Source organism: Misgurnus anguillicaudatus, chromosome 3, assembly GCF_027580225.2.
Source record: "Misgurnus anguillicaudatus chromosome 3, ASM2758022v2, whole genome shotgun sequence".
Lineage (NCBI taxonomy): Eukaryota > Metazoa > Chordata > Actinopteri > Cypriniformes > Cobitidae > Misgurnus > Misgurnus anguillicaudatus.
The window spans coordinates 8,508,915-8,529,639 of NC_073339.2; the positions used below are offsets into that span (position 1 = coordinate 8,508,915).

The window sequence follows — 20,725 nt, forward strand, 5'->3', positions numbered from 1 at the left end:
CATGGTATTTGTTCCAGAGGTCAGTTTAGACACTGGGTCGATAAAACAACACAGACCAAAAATTTACCTCAGGCCAGGCGCGTAACCGTAGCAACGCGCGAGGTCGATGAAACCGACAAATTCATTTAAAAAAAAAATTTCAAATAAAGTTTTAGTGTACAGATGAAATAAATAAATGTTTTAACATATACATTTCTGTCTACATATTTCAAACATTTAAACATACACCTTCAGATGAAAAAAATTTTTAAGACCACGAAGCATTTCAGTCAATTGTTTCAATAACCTTACATATTAACAGTTATGTGAGAAGACATGAACCGTAGATTGATACGAGACATGAAACTATCACAGTTGTCAGAAATGCCTTCGTAACTTTTACAAGAAATAAGTTTAAGCATGAAAAGCTCGAAGAGAACCGAGTGAAAACATACTGAGTACAACCGGTCTCCGTGGAAACGGCAATTGGCGCTCATTCCTCAAGCGATTCCATAGTTAAACACCTCATATTAGGAAAAACGACTGGACACTGTCAAAAAAACTCTCTTCAAACATTGAGTTATAAATCAATTTTCTTTATTTAAATCAAGTCTGGCAGTACGCTACAAACAAACAAAAGGCAGAAAAACAAACAAACAAACAAAACGTCTGATCCAACTACAATACCAAAACATGGCACAGGAATGGTGTATGCGCGTGAATTAATCATTCGCTAACCGTGTGAAGAGTCTGAACGTGTGCAAACCCAAAGCCGAACACAGAAACATTCAGCTTCCAACAGGTGAGTACAGACACTGACATTATCATCATCATCATCTCTAATACCATCATGTCATTCATATTACAAATAGGCAGATAATCATTACAATCTCTGCTGCTTTAGTCTGGGAGACGCCCGCCGGGAGTCTGTTGTTGTCACCCTTCATTCCCAGTCCATTTCATTCATAGACACACATATAAACTCCTAAATATGGCAAGGACACTGACCCAGGATTCAATGCGGTGTCTAAGCATGTCAATAATTTGATGGATCTAACGTAACCAACGTAAATGCAAAAACGTAATGGAAAAAATGAGGGTGAAGAAAGTAAACAATGGCGAGCAGGACTGATACTTGTTAGGAGACTAAATAAACAGGTTTGCGGTTGATTGCACGGGGAGAAGGACGCGGGGTTATTGCGAGACACGCCAATTAAAGCCAAAATCAAGACCAGCGGCTCGGATACCCTGCGACGCGCGTGACCGATACCTGCAATTACGCTTCACCGCGCATGGATTTACTTCTGCACGTAACACAGCTGCGAATCTCACGAAACCATGTGCACATTTGACCAAAATGTTAAAAACATTGATTGATCCCCATTAATGTACACACCTCATTGTATAAAGCCAAAATACATTTAAAGATTCAAGCAGCTTGAGGGTCAAGATTTAACTTTCCAAATATTACCTATGCAGTTATCATTACACATGTAGAGATGGATCAGTAGAGATTCTCTGTACCCATATTTTCTGGCAAATGCTATTTGGGGGAAAGTTGGTCCCAGTTATTTAGTGCCCAAACGTAGCGATTAAAAACAAAGAGTTAATACAGCAAGTTAAAGAAGGTAGACAATTCAGCAAAAGCAGTCTGCCTTCACAGGAATGTCCATATTTAATACCGTCGGGCACAAATCTTTATTAGTTTATTTATTTTTTATAGCAAACTGGCTGCAGTTGCTTTTAATCCATCCTTATTACAAAAACAATGTTTATTTTAATTTTTAAGTTTTTAAAAAATACATCGATTTCATTGTGTAGTCCCTCTGCCTGCACACCACCTCCATCCGTGTTTTCCTCTCTTACGAGTGACATTTCTCTTCATTGTGACGGTGTGGACAGCAACCAAAATAAACACGAGCTGATGATATGATGATGCATGAACAAGAGGGATTGTTAAGGCTTGATTTTGGCAGCGTAAACAGGTGGTTTCATAAGCAAATCACTTTATTAGTTTATGTTTACAGTTCGCCTACGAACCGTTACGTTTGGAATGTCGTACAAACAGAGCACTTTTTTGGATTGCAAAGTAAGTTCAAGTATTTTATTGTTATCCTCAAGTATATATTTCTGCAAAAAACCATCTGTTTATACTGCAAAAATGCCAGCGGGTGCAAATATGTGAAGTTTGGAATGGGCGTGTATGCGGACGTGTATACGCGCGCGCGTGTGATTTATCTAACAGTGACACCGAGCTTCTCCAGAACACGCACTCCCTTCTCCTGATACTCCTCTCGGGTCATCCAGAAGTTGTCTTTGTCCTTCATGATGTCCGCTAAGACAGCTCCGCCCAAAAACACCATGTGTTTACGCCGTGGAGGGTCTTCGATGCGGATCTTGAACTTCTACAAAATGACAAATGAAGACCGATTCAGTAAAATGGCAATGACAAAATAAAATCAATATATGGACGTGTTTGCTAAGGTCAGAAGCATTAAAGGGGACATTTCACAAGACTTTTGGTGTCCCAAGAGTACGTATGTAAAGTTTAAGCTTTAAAATACCATATAGATAATTTATTATAACATATTAAAATTGCCACTTTGTGGGTGTGAGCAAAAATGTGGCGCTTTTGGGTGTGTCCTTTAAATGCAAACGAGTTTATCTCTGCACAAAATGGCAGTGTCGTGGTTGGATAGTGCAGATTAAGGGGCGGTATTATCCCCTTCTAACATCAGAGGGGGAGCCAAATTTCAATGACCTATTTTTCACATGCTTGTAGACAATGGTTAACCAAAACTAAGTTACTGGGTTGATCTTTTTCACATTTTCTAGGTTGATAGAAGCACTGGGGACCCAATTATAGCACTTAAACATGAAAAAGTATTTTCATGATATGTCCCCTTTAAATGGATAGTTTACCAAAAAATAAAATTTAAGTCAATATTTTATTTTATAAGTTCTTACAAACCTGTATACATTGCTAAACACAAAGCAAGATATTTGTAAAAGGAGCACCATTGGCGCCCATAAGAGAAAGAAAATACTATGGAAGTCAATGGTGCTTAAAATTGGCTTGAATTTAAATTTTTGGGTGAACTATAACGTTAATAATATATTACTAGTGCGTAAACATCAAATAAAATCAAATGTTGTGTTTTTTTAATGCTGCTATATTTATGAAATATAAATGATTATATAGTAAACAAAGATGGCAGTAAAGATGTTAAAAGTATTATCGAACATAATAAATATTTAAAAGTACAGCAATCGTACAGCAACGCATTAACAACCATTCAAACAATCTGGAATGGTGCAAGTTGTAAAAAACGAGTTACAAACTATTACTACTACATACAAATAGATTGTAGGGTAAATACTGCCACCTAGTGGTGGGATCTAGTGCCATGAAAGATCTCTAGATAAACATTTCTGGAAGTGAAGATGTAGAAATTGTGTTTTTTTACCGAGAGTTTGTCGACATCTCCCTTCAACACTCGCTCCAGGTACAGCTGCTTAAGTTCGCGCTCCAGACGAGACGGCAGGCCGGGATACATCGTAGAACCGCCCGATAAAACAATGTGTTTGTAAAACTCAGACCTGAGAGAGACAAAAATCAGTTTAACATCCATTAAAAATCCCATTACTGAACAGTTTCCTTTGGGCTAGCAACGTAAAGGTCAAGGGTTCGATCCTCAGTGTACAAACATACTGATAAAATGTATAGCTTGTAATGTATAGCACTGGAAAAAAGTGTCTGCCAAATGCATAAATGTAAATATGATTAAACCAAACCCATCATGACACAATCATTTATGCTTTATATTTCCATACTTTCACATATATATAAGTATTGCCATGTGAAGTCTTCAAAAAAAGGTTTTGGCATCTTAGAAAAAGTAAAAATTTGCTGTGCAAAAGATTTTTAAGATTGCTCGTATGTTATATTACAGAGAGATTTACTGACCTGGTGTCAATGTCGGCTGCCTGGATGGTGTTGAAGAGCAGCTCGGCCACACCCACTCCCTCCACATTGATAAGATGAGGTTGAAACAAAGCTTCAGGAGCTTCGAAGCGCTCGCCGCCCACTTTGATCACCCGGCCATCCGGCAGCTACAAGCACAGTGAGAAACTCTCTTAACACCATCTCTTAATGCCGAGCCTATTTTGGCGGGTGGTAAACCACAGCTAAAACAAGCTGCACGTCAGTGTGAACACACGTCATTAGAGAGATAGTTTGTCGGTCATCATTTACTCACGCGCATGTTGTTACAAACCTGTAGAAATGTCTTTGTTCTGATGATCACAAAGGAAAATATTTTGAAAACTAAAATTAATAAACAAACAAGGCTGCTTTCCCAAAAGCATCGTAAAAACAAACGTACGAATCATCTTAGACTTAAGGGCCGTTTCCCAAATGCATCGCAATTTAAGTGCTCGGGGGTAATCGAAAATCCCCAAGTGCATCGTAAGTGACAGAGTTACAAGGTCACCTGCAGGACAATCGTCAAATTGCACCTAAACTTTAATCCTGTGCAATGACAATAATGTATCGTTTCTAAATGTATATTTATTTATTAGGGTGTTCTTTGTTTATTGGTATAATATATTTATAAAAAAAATTTAATAAAAAAAATGTAATCAACTACGTACAAGCTTTTCACTTCAGCGCTTGACAAACCGATAGTGACTCGTAAGTAGCACTTTACCCTTTAACTGCTGCAACCCTTTTTGAGTGGGGGGGTGGTGAAACGGTGATGTACACCTTCAAATTAATATAACTCTGGCATTGTTTGGGGTCTAAAAGCCTAATTATGGTCTTGTTTTAAAGAAGACACTTTAACGTTTTTACGGAAGTGTCTGGAGGTCAAAATATATATTTTTTAAAGCAGTTTACATTTAATTATAATAAATAAAAAATGCAATATAGTATTATTTTTAATACATAAAATTAAAAAAAAACTGAGGTTTGTGTTGGTTTGCTGCATACTCTTGTCACAAATGAATAAATTACAGTTACTGCATTATTATTACTGCTAAAAGGTTTTGAAATATGAAAACTACATTCTTAGACCTTTCCAACAATATATAGTTTGTCGTGATAGATTAACATTTACATGAAAAATATTGAAGTAAATTTAGGTGCCCCACTTACGGGACAGCGCCAGTTAACGGGTTAAAGCACGCTGCGTGCGTTCGCATTTAAGTGCGTTTTTGGGAAACGCACATGAAAGAATAACAAACTTTTGTTAAGTAGCTTGTTGAAAGCGCTTTTAACTCTTTCCCCGCCATTGACGAGTTAACTCGTCAATTAAAAGAAAACGCTTTCCTGTCAATGACGAGTTTTACGGTAAGTCTTATTTCCGCTATTATCCACTAGGTGGCGATCTAACCTAATTTATAAAACACCGCAGCTGATCCAAAAACAGTAAGAACTCTCTGTATCTTTTGATCATCGCTCTGAATCTGATCTCTATCAAATGTCCTTTACAAAAATGCAATTATTTCAGCTTTTTGCTCAAAATTTGGTATTTTTGAAGAAACTTCCCATATCTGAGGGGTGATAAAAAAGATAGGATGAAACTTTTTTTTTTAAAGCAGAGGGTCTGTTCTTACATTTACTATATTGCATGTTCATATATTTAAAGAAAATTTTCTAAAAGGCATAAAAATTTTGTTAAAATCATAAAATATGCTGATGCTTTAAAAAAAAAACGCTGACAGTGGAAGAGTTAAGTGCTAAGTTCAATCATAAACGTTAAATTTATACAGGTTTGTAACAACATAAGGGTGAGTAAATGACGTGGGTGAGTGATTATTTTGGATGAACGATCCCTTTAACCACAATGCAAGTGCTCAGCGTGTATGACTCCACCAGTACGGTGGTCTCCAGAGCGAGCTTCTGCTCCTGCTCGATGTTATAGCCAACGTAACACAACTTCTCCTTCATCATCCTCACCGTCTCGAAGTCGGCCGAGTGATTGAAGGCGTAACCTCTCAACAACAACAGCTGCAACAGAGAGAAAGTCAGAAATATTCTTCAATTTTCTTGTGTGACATATGGTTTTTTTTTAACTTTGTATTTATTATTTTTATTTTGTTGAGGTAGTCATTATTTTGTTCATGCTAATGTACAAGTCATGCCAATAAAGCTCATTCAAATTGAATCGACAGAGATTGAAACACTGTTACCAAGGTACAGTAATATTAAAGATGAGAAGAAAAAATGAGTTTGGACACCAAATGTACCTGCAATAACCAACATGCACCCTATAATCCATTTAAAATCTGACAGTAGATAATTTCAAATATAAAGGGTTGTACCTTGATGAGGTAGCGTGTGATGTCTCTCCCAGCAATGTCTAGACGTCGTGTAAGATGAGGGAGAGAAAAACCTTCGTATACTGGACAAATATGAGTGACGCCATCACCAGAGTCCACAACAACTCCCGTCAACAAACCTGCACAAGCATACAAATTAGTCTCGATTACACAAAAGCAAAGCCCTACACTACTGTATTATTATTATTATTATTATTCCACATTTCAGATCTAATGTATGTACCTTGAGCGTAAAGAGTGAGTACAGCCTGGATTGCGATATAAACCCCTGAGAACTGATAGGTCTCAAACATCACCTATACCAAGAGAAGAAGGTTCAAACTCATTTGAACTTTAACTTTAACTGAGCCAAGTTAAAGAAAGCACACAAACCTCAATGATTTTCTCTCTGTTTTTGGTGGGGTTCATGGGCGGCTCTGTGAGCAGGATCTTGCAGCTTCGCGAGTCGATGTTGAGTTTCTCAGGGCCGAAGGTGTAATCCCACAGGTGCTTCATGTCATCCCAGTTCCTCACGATGCCGTTCTCCATCGGGTAGTTCACCTCCAGCATGGAACGCAACTCGCTCGCTTCAGTGCCCACCATTAGGTCCTACAGGTCACACAAATTTAATATGCATCTGGTTTTCAAAATAAAAGTCTTGTGAATAATTGACTAACTGGGGTACATGCACTTTATGATCATTTAGATTTCGTGACGTTCCAGTCGTTGATGATTATTTGTTTTTGATGAATCATTTAAATAACTTTGAACCTGACCAGGCATCAATAATTTGTATGACCGTTTTCTACAGCAGGAAACTTTTACCTTGATCTCAATGTTTCCAACTTTGGCAGTGGAGCGGATGATGGGCCGCCCGACCAGAGCCGGAAAAATGTGCTCGGGAAAATTAGAGCCGGCATAGCCACACTTCACAAACTGAAACGAAAAGAGGGAGAATTAGATTACTGATTTACATGTTACCAGAACCTATTCGTATTAATCTGTTTGATTTAGTAAGGTGTTTCGTTTATAAAAAAAGCTTCATCAGTAGTCTCCACTTTAAGTATTTTAACCTGTAGACCAACAAAAGATCTGCCCAAAACAATCTGTGCATCTCCATTATTTATGTATTAACTTTTGTTTTTGGATAGGGTACATTAGATGAGGTAAGGATTCACAACCATAGTATGAATAAAAATGTCATGTTATTATTACTATCTAACAGAGAAATCATCATGCAAAATGTGTCTCTGTGCTTTTGCTCGTATGTCACTTCCTCTCTCGGCCAGATGTGAGATTACAAACCCGGAAGAGATCTGAGATCATCCTCATTTTCCCCTTTTATAGGCACAAACATACAGATTTCATTTACGGAAAGCACAAATGCAAGTAACATAATAAATAACGCATGTGCATACACCGAGCCAGGTAACAATCAATGAAAACATAATAAAGGTTAATCGCCTCAAGACGGACAGACAGACACACATGCAATCCTCGTAAATCATCCACATGCAAAACATTCGAAGTCAACGCTCGTCTATCCTTTCTGCATTTTTCATCAGTAGTCTTGCACAGGTTGTGTGTTAAACGCATTTAATCGTGTAAAATAAGGTGCCATTTACACACTTCCTGTTCCGCCGCATCTCTCTCATACAGCCCTATATAAAACCGCACACAATCGCCGAATAAAACGTCATCCGACCCGGACCGAGCCGTATAAGTTTGGGGATGAGACTCACCCCTGTCCCGTTGTCACAGACCACCACTTTCCTGCCCTGACTGTCCATCTTTCTCCAGACTCCGTGAATCCGCCCTGATTTCAGCACTGCTGCCGCTGCTGTGCTCAGGAAAGCGGAAGTCACTCAGCGCCTGCCTAGCCCTTCGAGCGAAAGCAAAATAAAAGTCCTTCAAAACATCTTCCACAAATGGACAGCTGATATGTTGTTGGTTTAAAGGGTTTCACCAACAAGGATGATCCAACCCACAGGTATTTGTGAGGAATTGCATTTTTTTTGATTTTGATAAAAAAATGTCAACGCTGAATTACATTTTATGAATAAAAACAAATAAACATGAAAGAACAAATAAATACTTTTTTTGAAGATTTTGATAAAATGTCAATGCTGAATTAAATTTAATGAATAAAACCAAATAAATATGAATGAACAAATAAATATTTTTTTAAGATTTTGATTAAGTGTCAATGCTGAATTACATTTAATAAATAAAAATAAATACGAATAGATTTTCATAAAATAGCAATGCTGAATTAAATTTAAGGAATAAAAATAATATGAAAGAACAAATAAATAAAAATATATATTTTTTAAGATCTTGATAAAAATGTCAATGCTGAATTTAATTTAAGGAATAAAAGTAAATATGAAAGAACAAAAAATAAAAAATATTTTTTTTAAAAAAATCTTGATAAAAATGTCAATGCTGAATACAATTGAATTAATAAAAATAAATATGAAGGAACAATATATATATATATATATATATATATATATATATATATTTAAGATCTTGATAAAAATGTCAATGCTGAATTAAATGTAATGAATAAAAAGAAACATGAAAGAACAAATATATTTAAATATATATATATATATATATATATATATATATATATATATATATATATATATATATATATATATATATATCTTGCTAAAAATGTCAATGCTTAATTAAATTTGACAAATAAATGTAAAAGATTTATATATTTTAAGATCTTGATAAAAAATGTCAATGTTGAATTAATGTCAATGCTGAATTAAATTGAATGAATAAGAATAAATAAATATTAAAGAACAAATTTTTTAAAAAAAAATCACACATTTTGTAGAGAATATCTTAATAAATGTATATAAAAGATTAATATGTAAATACAAGATTAACATACTTCAAATAAATAATTTGCTGAAAAAAATGTGTAAATCCGTCATTTAGAGAATTTTTGTTTTTTAAATGTGTTTTATGCAGACAGCCACACAAAATAGAAGAAATGTTCTTGTAATATTCCTGCGTGTCTGTAACCATTTTTTTATTTTTGTGTTACCATCAGCAATTTCACTTCATCAATACAATTATTTTTATTTTCTAATTTTGAGAAAATAAATTAAAACCACAAAGAGACAAACAAGCTGATGGTCCTGCTGTCCACTGGTCCCACTGAGAGAGGACACATGTTCAAAACATAGGACAGAAAAAACAATATCAAAAATTTGGTTAAAAAAACGGTGACAGCAGTTAAACCTTCAGATGCATCTGAACAAAACAGTGTTCAAAAACTTGGTCGTAAAAATAAAATAAACAGTAACAGCATATTGACCTGAAACGGCACAAAACCAGACATCAAACATCTAGACAGTTTCCAGCATCAGATTCAACAACACACAGTCTCAGCGAGCTTGAGGAGGTACTTAGGCTGTGAGTCCCATTAAAATGTACAATTAAATAAGATAACCAATTCAAAAGCATCACGAAAATACACTCTTACTGCAGTGTTATTTAAACAGAAAACTATATACAGCAACAAGATGGCTTCTCATATACCAGTGTTCAAATTTAAAGTTATTATTATTACCCACAATCCTTCAAACTTTATCCAGTTATAAAGCACAATACTCTGTCTACCAACAGCAGATGTGTTTCATATGTGAAACAGAAGACTTTGTGTGTTTAAAAACTGTAGTGATTGTCCACATCCACAGCTGCGATCTATTTACAGGTGAATCACACACATAGATGCTCCAATTATATTACACACTATAACCAAAAAGCAACAAAATGATGACGTTTTGCAAAAAGACAATAAAGTGGAACAACTAAGATTTCTTTGCATTGCAAAATTGTTTTCGATTAAAACTCCAAAATTCTTATTAAATGCAATATTAATTACAGGTAGCTAATAAATAATCCTTTTTGCACTGCAGTAATAGGAGTTTAAAATAAACAACATGCAAAGAAATCTTAATTGTCCTTTTTTGTGCTTTATGCAAAATCTTTACGTCTGTTTTCATTTTAGGCAGAAATATGAGCAAAACACTGACGTGTATGCAGGGTTTTTCTGTGAGTCACCATCATGTTGTGACCTACGCATACAGTGCAGTTTTTTTAATGTTAGTGCAGAATCTACGAGGCTTCACGGGACCTTTGACTCCTCACAGGAGCACAAAATCATCCGTGCTTCCCCGCTTTTTGTTCTTGCTCGGTCTGTTGAGCGGCAAAATGTGCGACGTGGTGTCCACAGCCCTCTCGCTCTGCCCCTCTAGTCCAAAGTTCGGCCCCTCACCATCCACAAATGTAAAGATGGGATACTTCTCTTTGGATGAAGACAAAGCCTGAAGACAACACGGCATGTGAGCAGTGAATTATGGGATTTCTGCCATTTTTAAGACTTGAACTGTATGTTTAGATAACAAGAAGCCAACATAAAAATAATTATTATATCACTTTTAAAGTTAATGCGAAGCTTAGTTTTTACTGAATGAAACATATACTCACTTCACTGACCACCAAGCACAAATGATCAAAATCTTTCTTGGTTTGGGCGTAAAAGCCGATAGTGCAGCTGGGATCCATGCGACTGAAGTTCATCTTCCTCGGCGAGTTGCAGTGGAATGACTGTGAGAGAGATGCATGTTTGTTTTAAACAACACTTAAAGGGATAGTTCACCCAAAAATAATCATGAGCCCCATTTACGGTTTAAAGGATTAGTCCATTTTCTTAAAAAAAAATCCAGATAATTTACTCACCACCATGTCATCCAAAATGTTGATGTCTTTCTTTGTTCAGTCGAGAAGAAATTATGTTTTTTGAGGAAAACATTGCAGGATTTTTCTCATTTTAATGGACTTTAATAGAGCCCAACATTTAATACTTAACTCAACACTTAACAGTTTTTTTCAACGGAGTTTCAAAGGACTATAAACGATCCCAAACGAGGCATAAGGGTCTTATCTAGTGAAACGATTGTCATTTTTGACAAGAAAAATAAAAATATGTACTTTTAAACCACAACTTTTCGTCTAGGTCGGTCCAGCGAGACCTAACGTAAATGCGTAGTGACGTAGGGAGGTCACGTGTTACATATATAAAACGCACATTTGCGGACCATTTTTAACAATAAACTGCATCAAAGACATTAATTAGTATCAGTTGACATACAACAACGTAGGAACGGTCCTCTTTCAAGACGCTTGTAAACACTGGGGAGGAGTTTCGCGTTCGTCCTCTGTGACCTCTTGACGTCATGACGTATTGCGTGGGGTCACCTGGCGCATCACGACCAGATCTACATGACGAGAAGTTGTGCTTTAAAAGTGTATATTTGTTATTTTTATTGTCAAAATGACAATCGTTTTGCTAGATAAGACCCTTATGCCTCGTTTGGGATTGTTTATAGTCCTTTGAAACTCCGTTGAAAAGTGTTGAGTTAAGTATTAAATGTTGGGCTCTATTAAAGTCCATTAAAATTAGAAAAATGTTTTCCTCAAAAAACATAATTTCTTCTCGACTGAACAAAGAAAGACATCAACATTTTGGATGACATGGTGGTGAGTAAATTATCTGGATTTTTCTTTTAAGAAAATGGACTAATCCTTTAAGATAAAGATACATTTACGATAAAGGCGATACATTTCCATAGCTCACTTGGTACAGCATTGCATTAACTGTGCAAATGTCATGGGTTTGATCCCAGGGTATACACATCGTGATAAAAATGCAGAACTATATCGCTTTGCAAAACAATGATCCTAATTCTTCTTCAGTGCACTTAGAGGACTTTGCTAAGAAAGAGATGTGGCGTTTAACGGATTCTGCCAACAAACTGGTATTTTGAAATGGCCTGAGGCCGGGATTTAGAGCCAATTTTTTTATCAATGTTTAATACGTGCTGAGAGCATCCAGTTAATATAATCATCTAATTTTTGACCCAATTGCCCTTTAAAGGTGCATTGTGTAAGTATTAGAAGGATCTCTTGACAGAAATGCAATGTAATATACACATACTATATTATCAGTGGTGTATAAATACCTTACATAATGAACTGTATTAGTTTTATTACCTTATGAGCCGTTTTTATCTACGTACATCCTTACATGTTTGTACAATAGCCCTTAACGGACAAACTGCTCTATAAAGCATGTTTCGTCACTAAGTTGTTTTAGACGATGATGTGTTTGTCCCGTGGCGACTAGCCGGCTACCGTAGCTTCTCTATGCGTTTCAAAAAGGAGGGGTGAGCTGTGGACTGAGCCGTTGGTTGCAATTAACAGTATTACCACTAAAAACCCACACATCTTGACATGCTCTCTAATGCAAGTGATGTTTTTCTGTATAATTGTAGCGGGTTTGGTTTCTGTCTCACCTCCAGAGAGAAGTTACCCTGGGTGACGTCTACTACTGGCTGACAGTAGTGTGGGTCTAGATATAACAGCTGCTCATCTAAAGACAAAGAGAAGCCAGTCAGATAACAGACAAACATAGTATCCAATCAGCAAATAGTGCTTAACAGACGTACCTTGAAAGCCAATAAAAAATAAGGAATGCTTGGGTTTTCCTCCAATAATTCCTATACAGCAATTTAACCTGAGAATGCTCTAGAAAATAAATGATCGTTCATTGTCAACATGGATGTTTAGCACATAAATAATTTTGTAATTAACAGTTTCAACATAAATAATCCTTCATTATGTAAAAATAACCTTGATATCTTTAATATTGACTGAGTAAAGTCATGTCAAATCAAACTTTGATACTCCCATCTCATTAAATTATGAGTAGAAGTTGAAGTAAATGTTTATACTTATTATGTAATAAATCATTTTTAGCAGAATGCATGTACCTTAACACACTCAATGTATGAAGGGTTCAGTGAATCTCCTCCCAGGCGTACTGGCACTAAAATGATGATCGATTTCCATCCCGAGCCACTGGACTCTGACGGCTCACACAACCGCATGATATCTCCTTTATATACTGCTCAACACACACAGACACAAGTATGACACAACCGTCACTTACAAACACGTAACACATGATAAAGGATAAAAACTCACTCGTGCAGTCCTGGGCAACGTATACAGCGAGGTTCGGACACTCTACGTTTTTAGCCACGGCTTTTCTGAAAATAATGAAAGCAGAAAATATCATAAAGGTTCAGGTGTTAAAGGGATAGTTCACCCCAAAAATGAAAATGATGGCATCATTTACTCACCTTCATGTTGTCCTTAACCTGTATGAGTTTCTTTATTCTGCTGTACACAAAAGAAGATGATAAATGATGGTAAGCTTATAGTTGATGCCCATTGACTTCCATAGTAGGAAAAACAAATACAATGGAAGTCAATGGGTTCCGTCAACGGTGTGCTTACCATCATTTATCAAAATATCTTGTGTACAGCAGAATAAAGAAACTCTAGGACAACATGAGGGTAAGTAAATGATGACACAACTTTCATTTTGGGGTGAACTATCCCTTTAAAAAGCTTAAAGGTGCAGTGTGTAATTTTTAGAAGGATCTTTTGACAGAAATGCAAAATAATATAAAAAAACTATATTATCAGGGGTGTATAAAGACCTTTCATAATGAACCGTTATGTGTTTATTACCTTAGAACGAGACCTTTTTATCTACATCCAACGAGGGTCCCCTTACATGGAAGTCGCCATTTTGTGCTGCCATTTATCTACAGAAGCCCTTAAAAAAAATTTTTTTTACTAAGTTGTCTCCGACGATCACATGTTTGTCCGGTGGTGGCTACCGTAGCTTCTCTATGTATTTGCAAAAATGAGGGGTGAGCCGTGGACTAAGCCGTTGGTTGCAATCCGCAACCTCACCACTAGATGCCGCTAAAATGTACACACTGCACCTTTAGCTTCATACTGCGATGTAAACCCAGTTTATGATACAAAAGAAGCCAAATTTCCCACACCAAGAAAAACAAGGATTTGGAATGACGAGATTGTGTCACATCAATCTGGGCTTAACCCTTTCTCACCTCAGCATATGTGCCACTACAGACGGGCCATACCAGTCCCCTGCCTTCTTCCCAGACTCTTTTCCCAGCTCCACCAGCTGATGTACACCAAACGGCGCCGTGGGCTGGTCTCCGAACCAAGACACCACCATCCTGTGATGGGCCTCCACCTGAGGGTCACAGCTGGCAGGAGGTCGTCTACGGGCACTGTCGTCTCCAGAGTTGAGGTCTCTCTGTACAACGGGGCTGGCCAAGGAGGATCTGAAGGATGGCAGAGACATGCCAGCCGGCCGAGAGGGGGAACGGGGTCTCAGCACCTCAAAATCAACATCTGACAGCTGGTGACAATCTGCCCACCTCCAGTCTGGGTTATGTGGTGCAAAACACAGCTTGCGTGAGATTTTCCACTGATATTACTGACATTTCTTTTTGTTAGTAAAAGATATGTTAATCAGACCTGGAGGCATGAAGTGCTGCATTAATCCCTTCGCCAGGAGCATTTGTCCGCTGCGCAGCATGCAGCCCCAGCCGCAGTCTGTGGTCAAGCTGGATCCCTCCAGCTGAGGAAACTCCCTCCTGTAGGTGAGCCAAACGCAGGACACGAACGTCTGCCGAAAACGCTCCACCTCGTCTGGTTTAGGAGAGACAGTAACATTGATTCAACCAATGCTGTGAGCTTGAGGTGGGTCTATGTGCTTGTTTGCCCAATAGGAGTTGAAATATCATGTTGAAAATGCCCATTTTTGGGCGTGCACGAAAAACTGTTGTTTTTTTGTGTGTCTCTTTAAATGCAAATGAGCTACTGCTTCCCTTTCTATTTATTTTTATCTATACTGTAACAACATACACTTTTTAATACCTCGTAGTTTATAATAAATAGGGCTGTCATGATTGTGAATTTTGGCTGACAGTAAAATTGTGACGATTAATTGCATGTTTTAGGACTTTGACAATTATGACGATTAATTGACTTGTTTAATTGCTTTGACATTTCATTCTCATACATTTTTGTCTGTTCATGAAATAATTTTTACACATTGTTGTGATTATTTAAATTCAATCTTTTGCAAAGTTTATCTGACAGTAAATATTAATACACATAACACATATTTAAAAGTAATCTAATACTGTCTCGTTAATAAAGACGCTGCGGCTCCCCCTTGTGTTTTTTAGAGAGATGTGCAATCATTGCAGTGATCTGAAATCATCGCGATGAGGTCAAACAATTGCAATGAGACGATTATTTAATCATTGTGACAGCCCTAATAATAAATGTGCAGTAATTAACTGATTTTAAACAGAAATTATGACCAAACTGTGTTCTTCAGAAAGTTGTGGGCGGGGCCTGTGCAATTACACATCAATAATTGTACATTTTGAAATGTGTATAACCTTTTCAGATGGGCGTGTTTAACAGATTGCATGCCTCACCTTCATTATTAAACACGTAACACTGGCCCATAAGGATCAGGGGAGACGTTGTGTTGAAGGTAGTTTTAGTTTTAACAGACCAGCCTGTGGAAACACAAATAGACATGAAACTCACTTGAATATAGTACATTATATCTGCACATGCATTTCAAATATAGCACAGAAAAAAGGAACCACGAGTCTGTCGTTGTTTTCGGCCTTAAAAAGCAGTTTGTGAATCACAGTAAATTTAATCACAACAAAACCCAACCGTATTTGACGTTGTTCCAGGCCGACATGAATTTGGCCTTGAGACGATCCACTTCGACAAGTTCTCCGGGACTATCTCTGGTGCCATCGGTCACGGACCCGTGGCCAATGTGATTTTTGGACTGAGGTGGGGGCTTGTCCTCATGAGCTCCACCGCCCACTATGTACTGAACTGCACTGGGGGATATGGAGTTCATGGTTCAGGCTCTTGACGGCAGCATCGCAAAATAACTTAACCTGAGAGACATGGAAAAAAAGATGCTACATGAGAAGAAATAATGAAACTGAGAATAAGAACGGGTTCCTTAATTTCTTGTTGTATGATGAGTTCACAAAAACTGCAAAATGTTGTGATGTCCCAGTTGTGCATGGCCGTCTAAAGTGTTTAATTTTACAAATCCTTGCGTCTCATTCAAGTATTAAGGGATAGATCACCCAAAAAATGAAAATAATGTCACCAATTACTCACCCCCATGTCGCTCCAAACTCGCAAGACCTCCGTTCATCTTCGGAACACAGTCCAAGATGTTCAATATCCAGTCCGAGAGCCTGTTGACCCTTCACCGAAAAAATACGTACGGTATAGTGTCCATGTCCAGAAAGGTAATAAAAACATCATCAAAGTAGTCCATGTGACATCAGTGGGTCAAAGAGAATGTGTTGAAGCATCGAAAACACATTTTGTTTCAATTACGACTTTATTCAGCATTGTCTTATCTTCTGCGTCTGGTGTGAAGCGCATGCGCGAGACTAAAGTCACGTGACTGCAGTGACGCGGATGACGTACGACGCGACTGACGTGTTATCTGGTGCACCCCAGCTGATTTTTTTTTTTTTACAGTCTGAGGGAGATGCACGCTGTAAGTTTGAAAAAAAAAAAAACTTCGCAAACATGTCTGAGGATAACACGTCAGCTGCATCACTGCAGTCACGTGACTTTAGCCTCGCGCATGCGCTTCACAACAGACGCGGAAGAGAAGACAATGCTGAATAAAGTCGTAATTTTTAGACCAAAATGTAATTTTTGATGCTTCAACACATTCTAACTGACCCACTGATGTCACATGGACTACTTTGATGATGCTTTTATTACCTTTCTGGACATGGACAGTATACCGTACTGATTTTCAATGAAGGGTCAACAAGCTCTCGGACTAAATATTAAACATCTTAAACTGTGTCTCAAAGATGAACGGAGGTCTTACGAGTTTGGAACGATTTGAGGGTGAGTCTTAATGACATTATTTTCATTTTTGGGTGAAGTATCCCTTTAACTTTGTCAGATGTTTCTCCTAAAATTGCTTAGAAAAATAAAAACACTAAAACTAAAATAAAGAAACATTTTAAAGTGTTAGTTCACCTCAAAATTAAAATTTTATCATAAATCACCCCTCTGTCATTCTAAACCACCAAGTCCTTTGATTGTCTTTAGAACACATCCCCAAAAGGTCCATGTGCCATCAGTATTTATTTATTCATGCATTTGGCATACGCTTTTACCCAATGCGACTTACAGTGCATTACAAGCTATACATGTTTTTAGCAGTACTTGTGTTTCCTGGGTTCGAACCCATGACCTTTTGCGCTGCAAACTCAATGCTCTACCACTGACCTAGTTCATGCTGCTGACGTGGTTGCCAGGGTACAGACACAGAATACACAAGTTATTTGTACATTTATACAGGCTGCTTAAGTATTGTTTACAATGTTTGCATTATGGCTTAAATAACAAAAGAAACAAAAAACAAAACGTTGGCAACTACGTCAGTTGGTCACGTCAGCAGCATGCGCCATAGATTGTTCGTAAAGGACCAAATTGTTGAATAAAATCATTCGTTTTGTTTTCTTTGAGAAGTGGTTTTAACATTAAGTGGTATGCGTACGCACAGATGCCATTGGCACGTGCCACTGTGTTTAATTGCTTGTCGAGTGGCACTTCCGGTTACCAGTGGCAAATGGATGCCACTCCGTTTAGTGGCTCTGTTAAATTGAGGCATGTGGCATTGACAATTACGGATCAACACAGCTCTGAGAGTGACTTATGCGTGCTGCTGCTTATGTTCATTTAACTGTGACACAAAATGATTTTTTGTGTGTCCTTTTTGACTGCCTGGTGTTTCAGGTAACTGACAATGCAATCAAGAGCTAGTCAAAAAAATAATTTTGTGTCACAATTAAATGAACATAGCAGCATGCGCAAGTCACTCTCGAACAAACAAACCTAAGTTTTACTGACCTGTGTCAGTGGACAAGCCACTAAACAGAGTGGCATGTGCCACGGTAACCTGAAGCGCCACTCGACGACCCACAAAACCCAGTGGCACGTGCCACGAAACCCAGAGGCACACGCCACAAAACCCAGTGGCACGAGGCACTAAACCCAGGGCACGAGGCACTAAACCCAGTGGCACGAGGCACTAAACCCAGTGGCACGAGGCACTAAACCCAGTGACACGAGGCACTATACCCAGTGACACGAGGCACGTAACACAGTGGCACGAGGCACAAAACACAGTGGCACGAGGCACTAAACCCAGTGGCACGAGGCACTAAACCCAGTGGCACGCGCCACGAAACCCAGTGACACGAGGCACGTAACACAGTGGCACGAGGCACAAAACACAGTGGCCAAGGCACTAAACCCAGTGGCACGAGGAACTAAACCCAGTGGCACGCGCCACGAAACCCAGTGACACGAGGCATGTAACACAGTGGCACGAGGCACAAAACACAGTGGCACGAGGCACTAAACCCAGTGGCACGAGGCACAACACCCAGTGGCACAAGCCACTAGAAACCGGAAGCGACACGTGCTATTGGCTTCTGTGCGTAAAATGTCATGCCACTTTGTTAAAACTGCTACTGGAGATTTCATCAAAAATATCCCAAAAAGTGTTCTGAAGACAATCAAAGAACTTGAGAACGACACAGGGGTAAGTGATTTATGATAAAAATTGTAATTTTGCCTTTTCTGATAAGGAGTATAGCACAGTAGTGTCTCAACATATGACAATTTTCATTGGTATTCCATGTTTGTGTGAACAGTGCATGGTATTACGACAGACTAATTTTTGTTGAGCTATTAAACAGTCATGCACCATTAAATGCTTTGACGTCAGCTTGAATCTGCACAACTGAAACTTAAAAACACTCCACCGGTGTGTTGCGTAAACAATGGCTTTGTCTGTGGAATATGAGTCGGTCACATGAGGACAGGTGTGGTAAGCACATAATATTATACAAAAGTAATGTTGTGACTTCCTTTTTCCTGGTTTTCTCCAGGAAGTTTGAGATCCCTACTATATGCTGGTCTCCCAGATTGGTTTTAGTGGGTATTGCTGGTGTAGCAAGCTGGTCTAGCTGTGTTTTGGTCACTTTTTAAGCTGGTCAAGCTGTGTTTTGGTCACTTTTTAAGCTGGTCTAGCTAGACTTAGCTGGTCAGGCTGGAAGACCAGCTGACCCACCAGTTTGACCAGCTTTGCCAGGCTGAGAGGACCAGCTACTGCCACCTTAAACAAGCTATCAGCTTATGCTGGTCTTAGCTGGATTTTTCAGTAGGGATGGACGGAAATGAGACGATCAGACCAGTTTGTAATGAGAAAGAGACGAATTGCACCACAATGCAAATTCTGTGTGCATTTAATCTGTGTGCACGTGACTCCTGTGGTCAAGTGGACGCACGTGCATTATTTTAAACCATGTGACTATTCAGTACTCAAGTGAATAACCTATGTCATCAATCAAGAAAGGATGGGAACAAATTACTATACTACTATTCATACTAGAATGCTTTAAACTACCAGCTTACTATTCCTGACTGTAGTATATTTACAGTACTGAATAATGGCTTACATTTGTAGTAAAGTTACAACGGAGAACTGTGAGGAAAACTGTATCCAACAACTTCACACATTTCCAGTGTTACAAATCAGCATTTTTAAATAAATGAATCCACATGTGAATTAAACAGGTATATATAATGCGTGTTGTTGCGCATACTACTTAAAAATACAGTAAGTATACAATATTTAGTACTGTACAAGTACTCCAATATCATCATCACGAACACAGGATAATCCAGTTTTATGTGGCTAGAATAACAATTTAATAATAATAATATAATAGAATTACAATACAGGAATGACATCACATCAACTGACAGCCTAATTTTTAAGGTTGTGTGTAAAAGTTACCTCAGTATGAATGAAGTATGGATATATCCATACAGTACAGTGTATCCAGTAGTGCACATATTAAGCATTTTACGCATTTGCTGAAGCTGTACTAAACATTACAACACTTACCTTCACGTTAAACCTGGCATTTCTAACGCCTTTTCTCCCTTTTCTTTAAATTGGCAGCGATATCCACCACCGAGCTGCCCAGTCGACAGTCTGGTGTCTGGCAAGGGCACTAGACTCTACGCGAGGACTGATCTTCTCAGGCCTCTTCAGACGTCGTCATCTCGACGAGCATCGATAAAAGCTCAAATCGTAAGTTTTCACTTCTTTATAATCTTGCTAAGGCGTAGATTGTTATCTTAGACGAATAGTGTATAAAACAGCAAACGATTAAAGCCAGTGTGCAGTCGCTTCCTGTTGTCATTCCGGATACACACCCTGGACCCGCCCACTGCGTTACGTGATTGGTCAGATTGACAAGTGCGGTTTGATGATTGGACGTGTTTCCATCGATCTACACGTAGAGAAACTTGAGCCCATTGACGCCAACGATAGGGTTGAATATAAATT

The 20,725-nt window shown here is 38.1% G+C and overlaps 2 protein-coding genes across 2 annotated transcripts; both read right to left on the bottom strand.

The window, feature by feature from the left end:
• Nucleotides 1-559: 559 nt before the first annotated feature.
• On the bottom strand, nucleotides 560-8,201 carry actr2a (actin related protein 2a). Its single transcript, XM_073860816.1, has 9 exons — nucleotides 8,043-8,201; nucleotides 7,126-7,236; nucleotides 6,694-6,909; nucleotides 6,545-6,617; nucleotides 6,304-6,440; nucleotides 5,837-5,989; nucleotides 3,947-4,089; nucleotides 3,447-3,579; nucleotides 560-2,384 (listed from the first exon to the last, which is right to left on the bottom strand). The coding sequence occupies exons 1-9, from the start codon at nucleotides 8,088-8,090 to the stop codon at nucleotides 2,214-2,216; spliced, it is 1,185 nt and encodes a 394-aa protein (XP_073716917.1). The 5' UTR covers nucleotides 8,091-8,201; the 3' UTR covers nucleotides 560-2,213.
• A 1,115-nt stretch (nucleotides 8,202-9,316) lies between these two features.
• atg4da (autophagy related 4D, cysteine peptidase a) lies at nucleotides 9,317-20,619 on the bottom strand. The gene is made up of 11 exons (XM_055204450.2): nucleotides 20,279-20,619; nucleotides 15,976-16,211; nucleotides 15,726-15,809; nucleotides 14,752-14,925; nucleotides 14,316-14,658; nucleotides 13,375-13,439; nucleotides 13,161-13,294; nucleotides 12,837-12,915; nucleotides 12,684-12,760; nucleotides 10,816-10,935; nucleotides 9,317-10,652 (listed from the first exon to the last, which is right to left on the bottom strand). Exons 2-11 carry the CDS (start codon nucleotides 16,169-16,171, stop codon nucleotides 10,473-10,475), a joined length of 1,452 nt encoding a protein of 483 aa, XP_055060425.2. The 5' UTR covers nucleotides 16,172-16,211; nucleotides 20,279-20,619; the 3' UTR covers nucleotides 9,317-10,472.
• Nucleotides 20,620-20,725: the final 106 nt, after the last annotated feature.

What these genes read in the sequence shown, in the direction of transcription:
- atg4da (XM_055204450.2), bottom strand. Translation starts at nt 16,171, where the DNA reads ATGAACTCCATATCCCCCAGTGCAGTTCAGTACATAGTGGGCGGTGGA. An exon ending in CGTTGCCCAGGACTGCACGA is followed by an intron (nt 13,295 to 13,374) that starts GTGAGTTTTTAT and finishes TGTGTTGAGCAG; the next exon opens with TATATAAAGGAGATATCATG. An exon ending in CATACATTGAGTGTGTTAAG is followed by an intron (nt 12,916 to 13,160) that starts GTACATGCATTC and finishes TTTATTTTCTAG; the next exon opens with AGCATTCTCAGGTTAAATTG.
- actr2a (XM_073860816.1), bottom strand. Translation starts at nt 8,090, where the DNA reads ATGGACAGTCAGGGCAGGAAAGTGGTGGTCTGTGACAACGGGACAGGG. An exon ending in ACAGAGAGAAAATCATTGAG is followed by an intron (nt 6,618 to 6,693) that starts GTTTGTGTGCTT and finishes CTCTTGGTATAG; the next exon opens with GTGATGTTTGAGACCTATCA. An exon ending in ACTCACTCTTTACGCTCAAG is followed by an intron (nt 6,441 to 6,544) that starts GTACATACATTA and finishes ATGCTTGTGCAG; the next exon opens with GTTTGTTGACGGGAGTTGTT.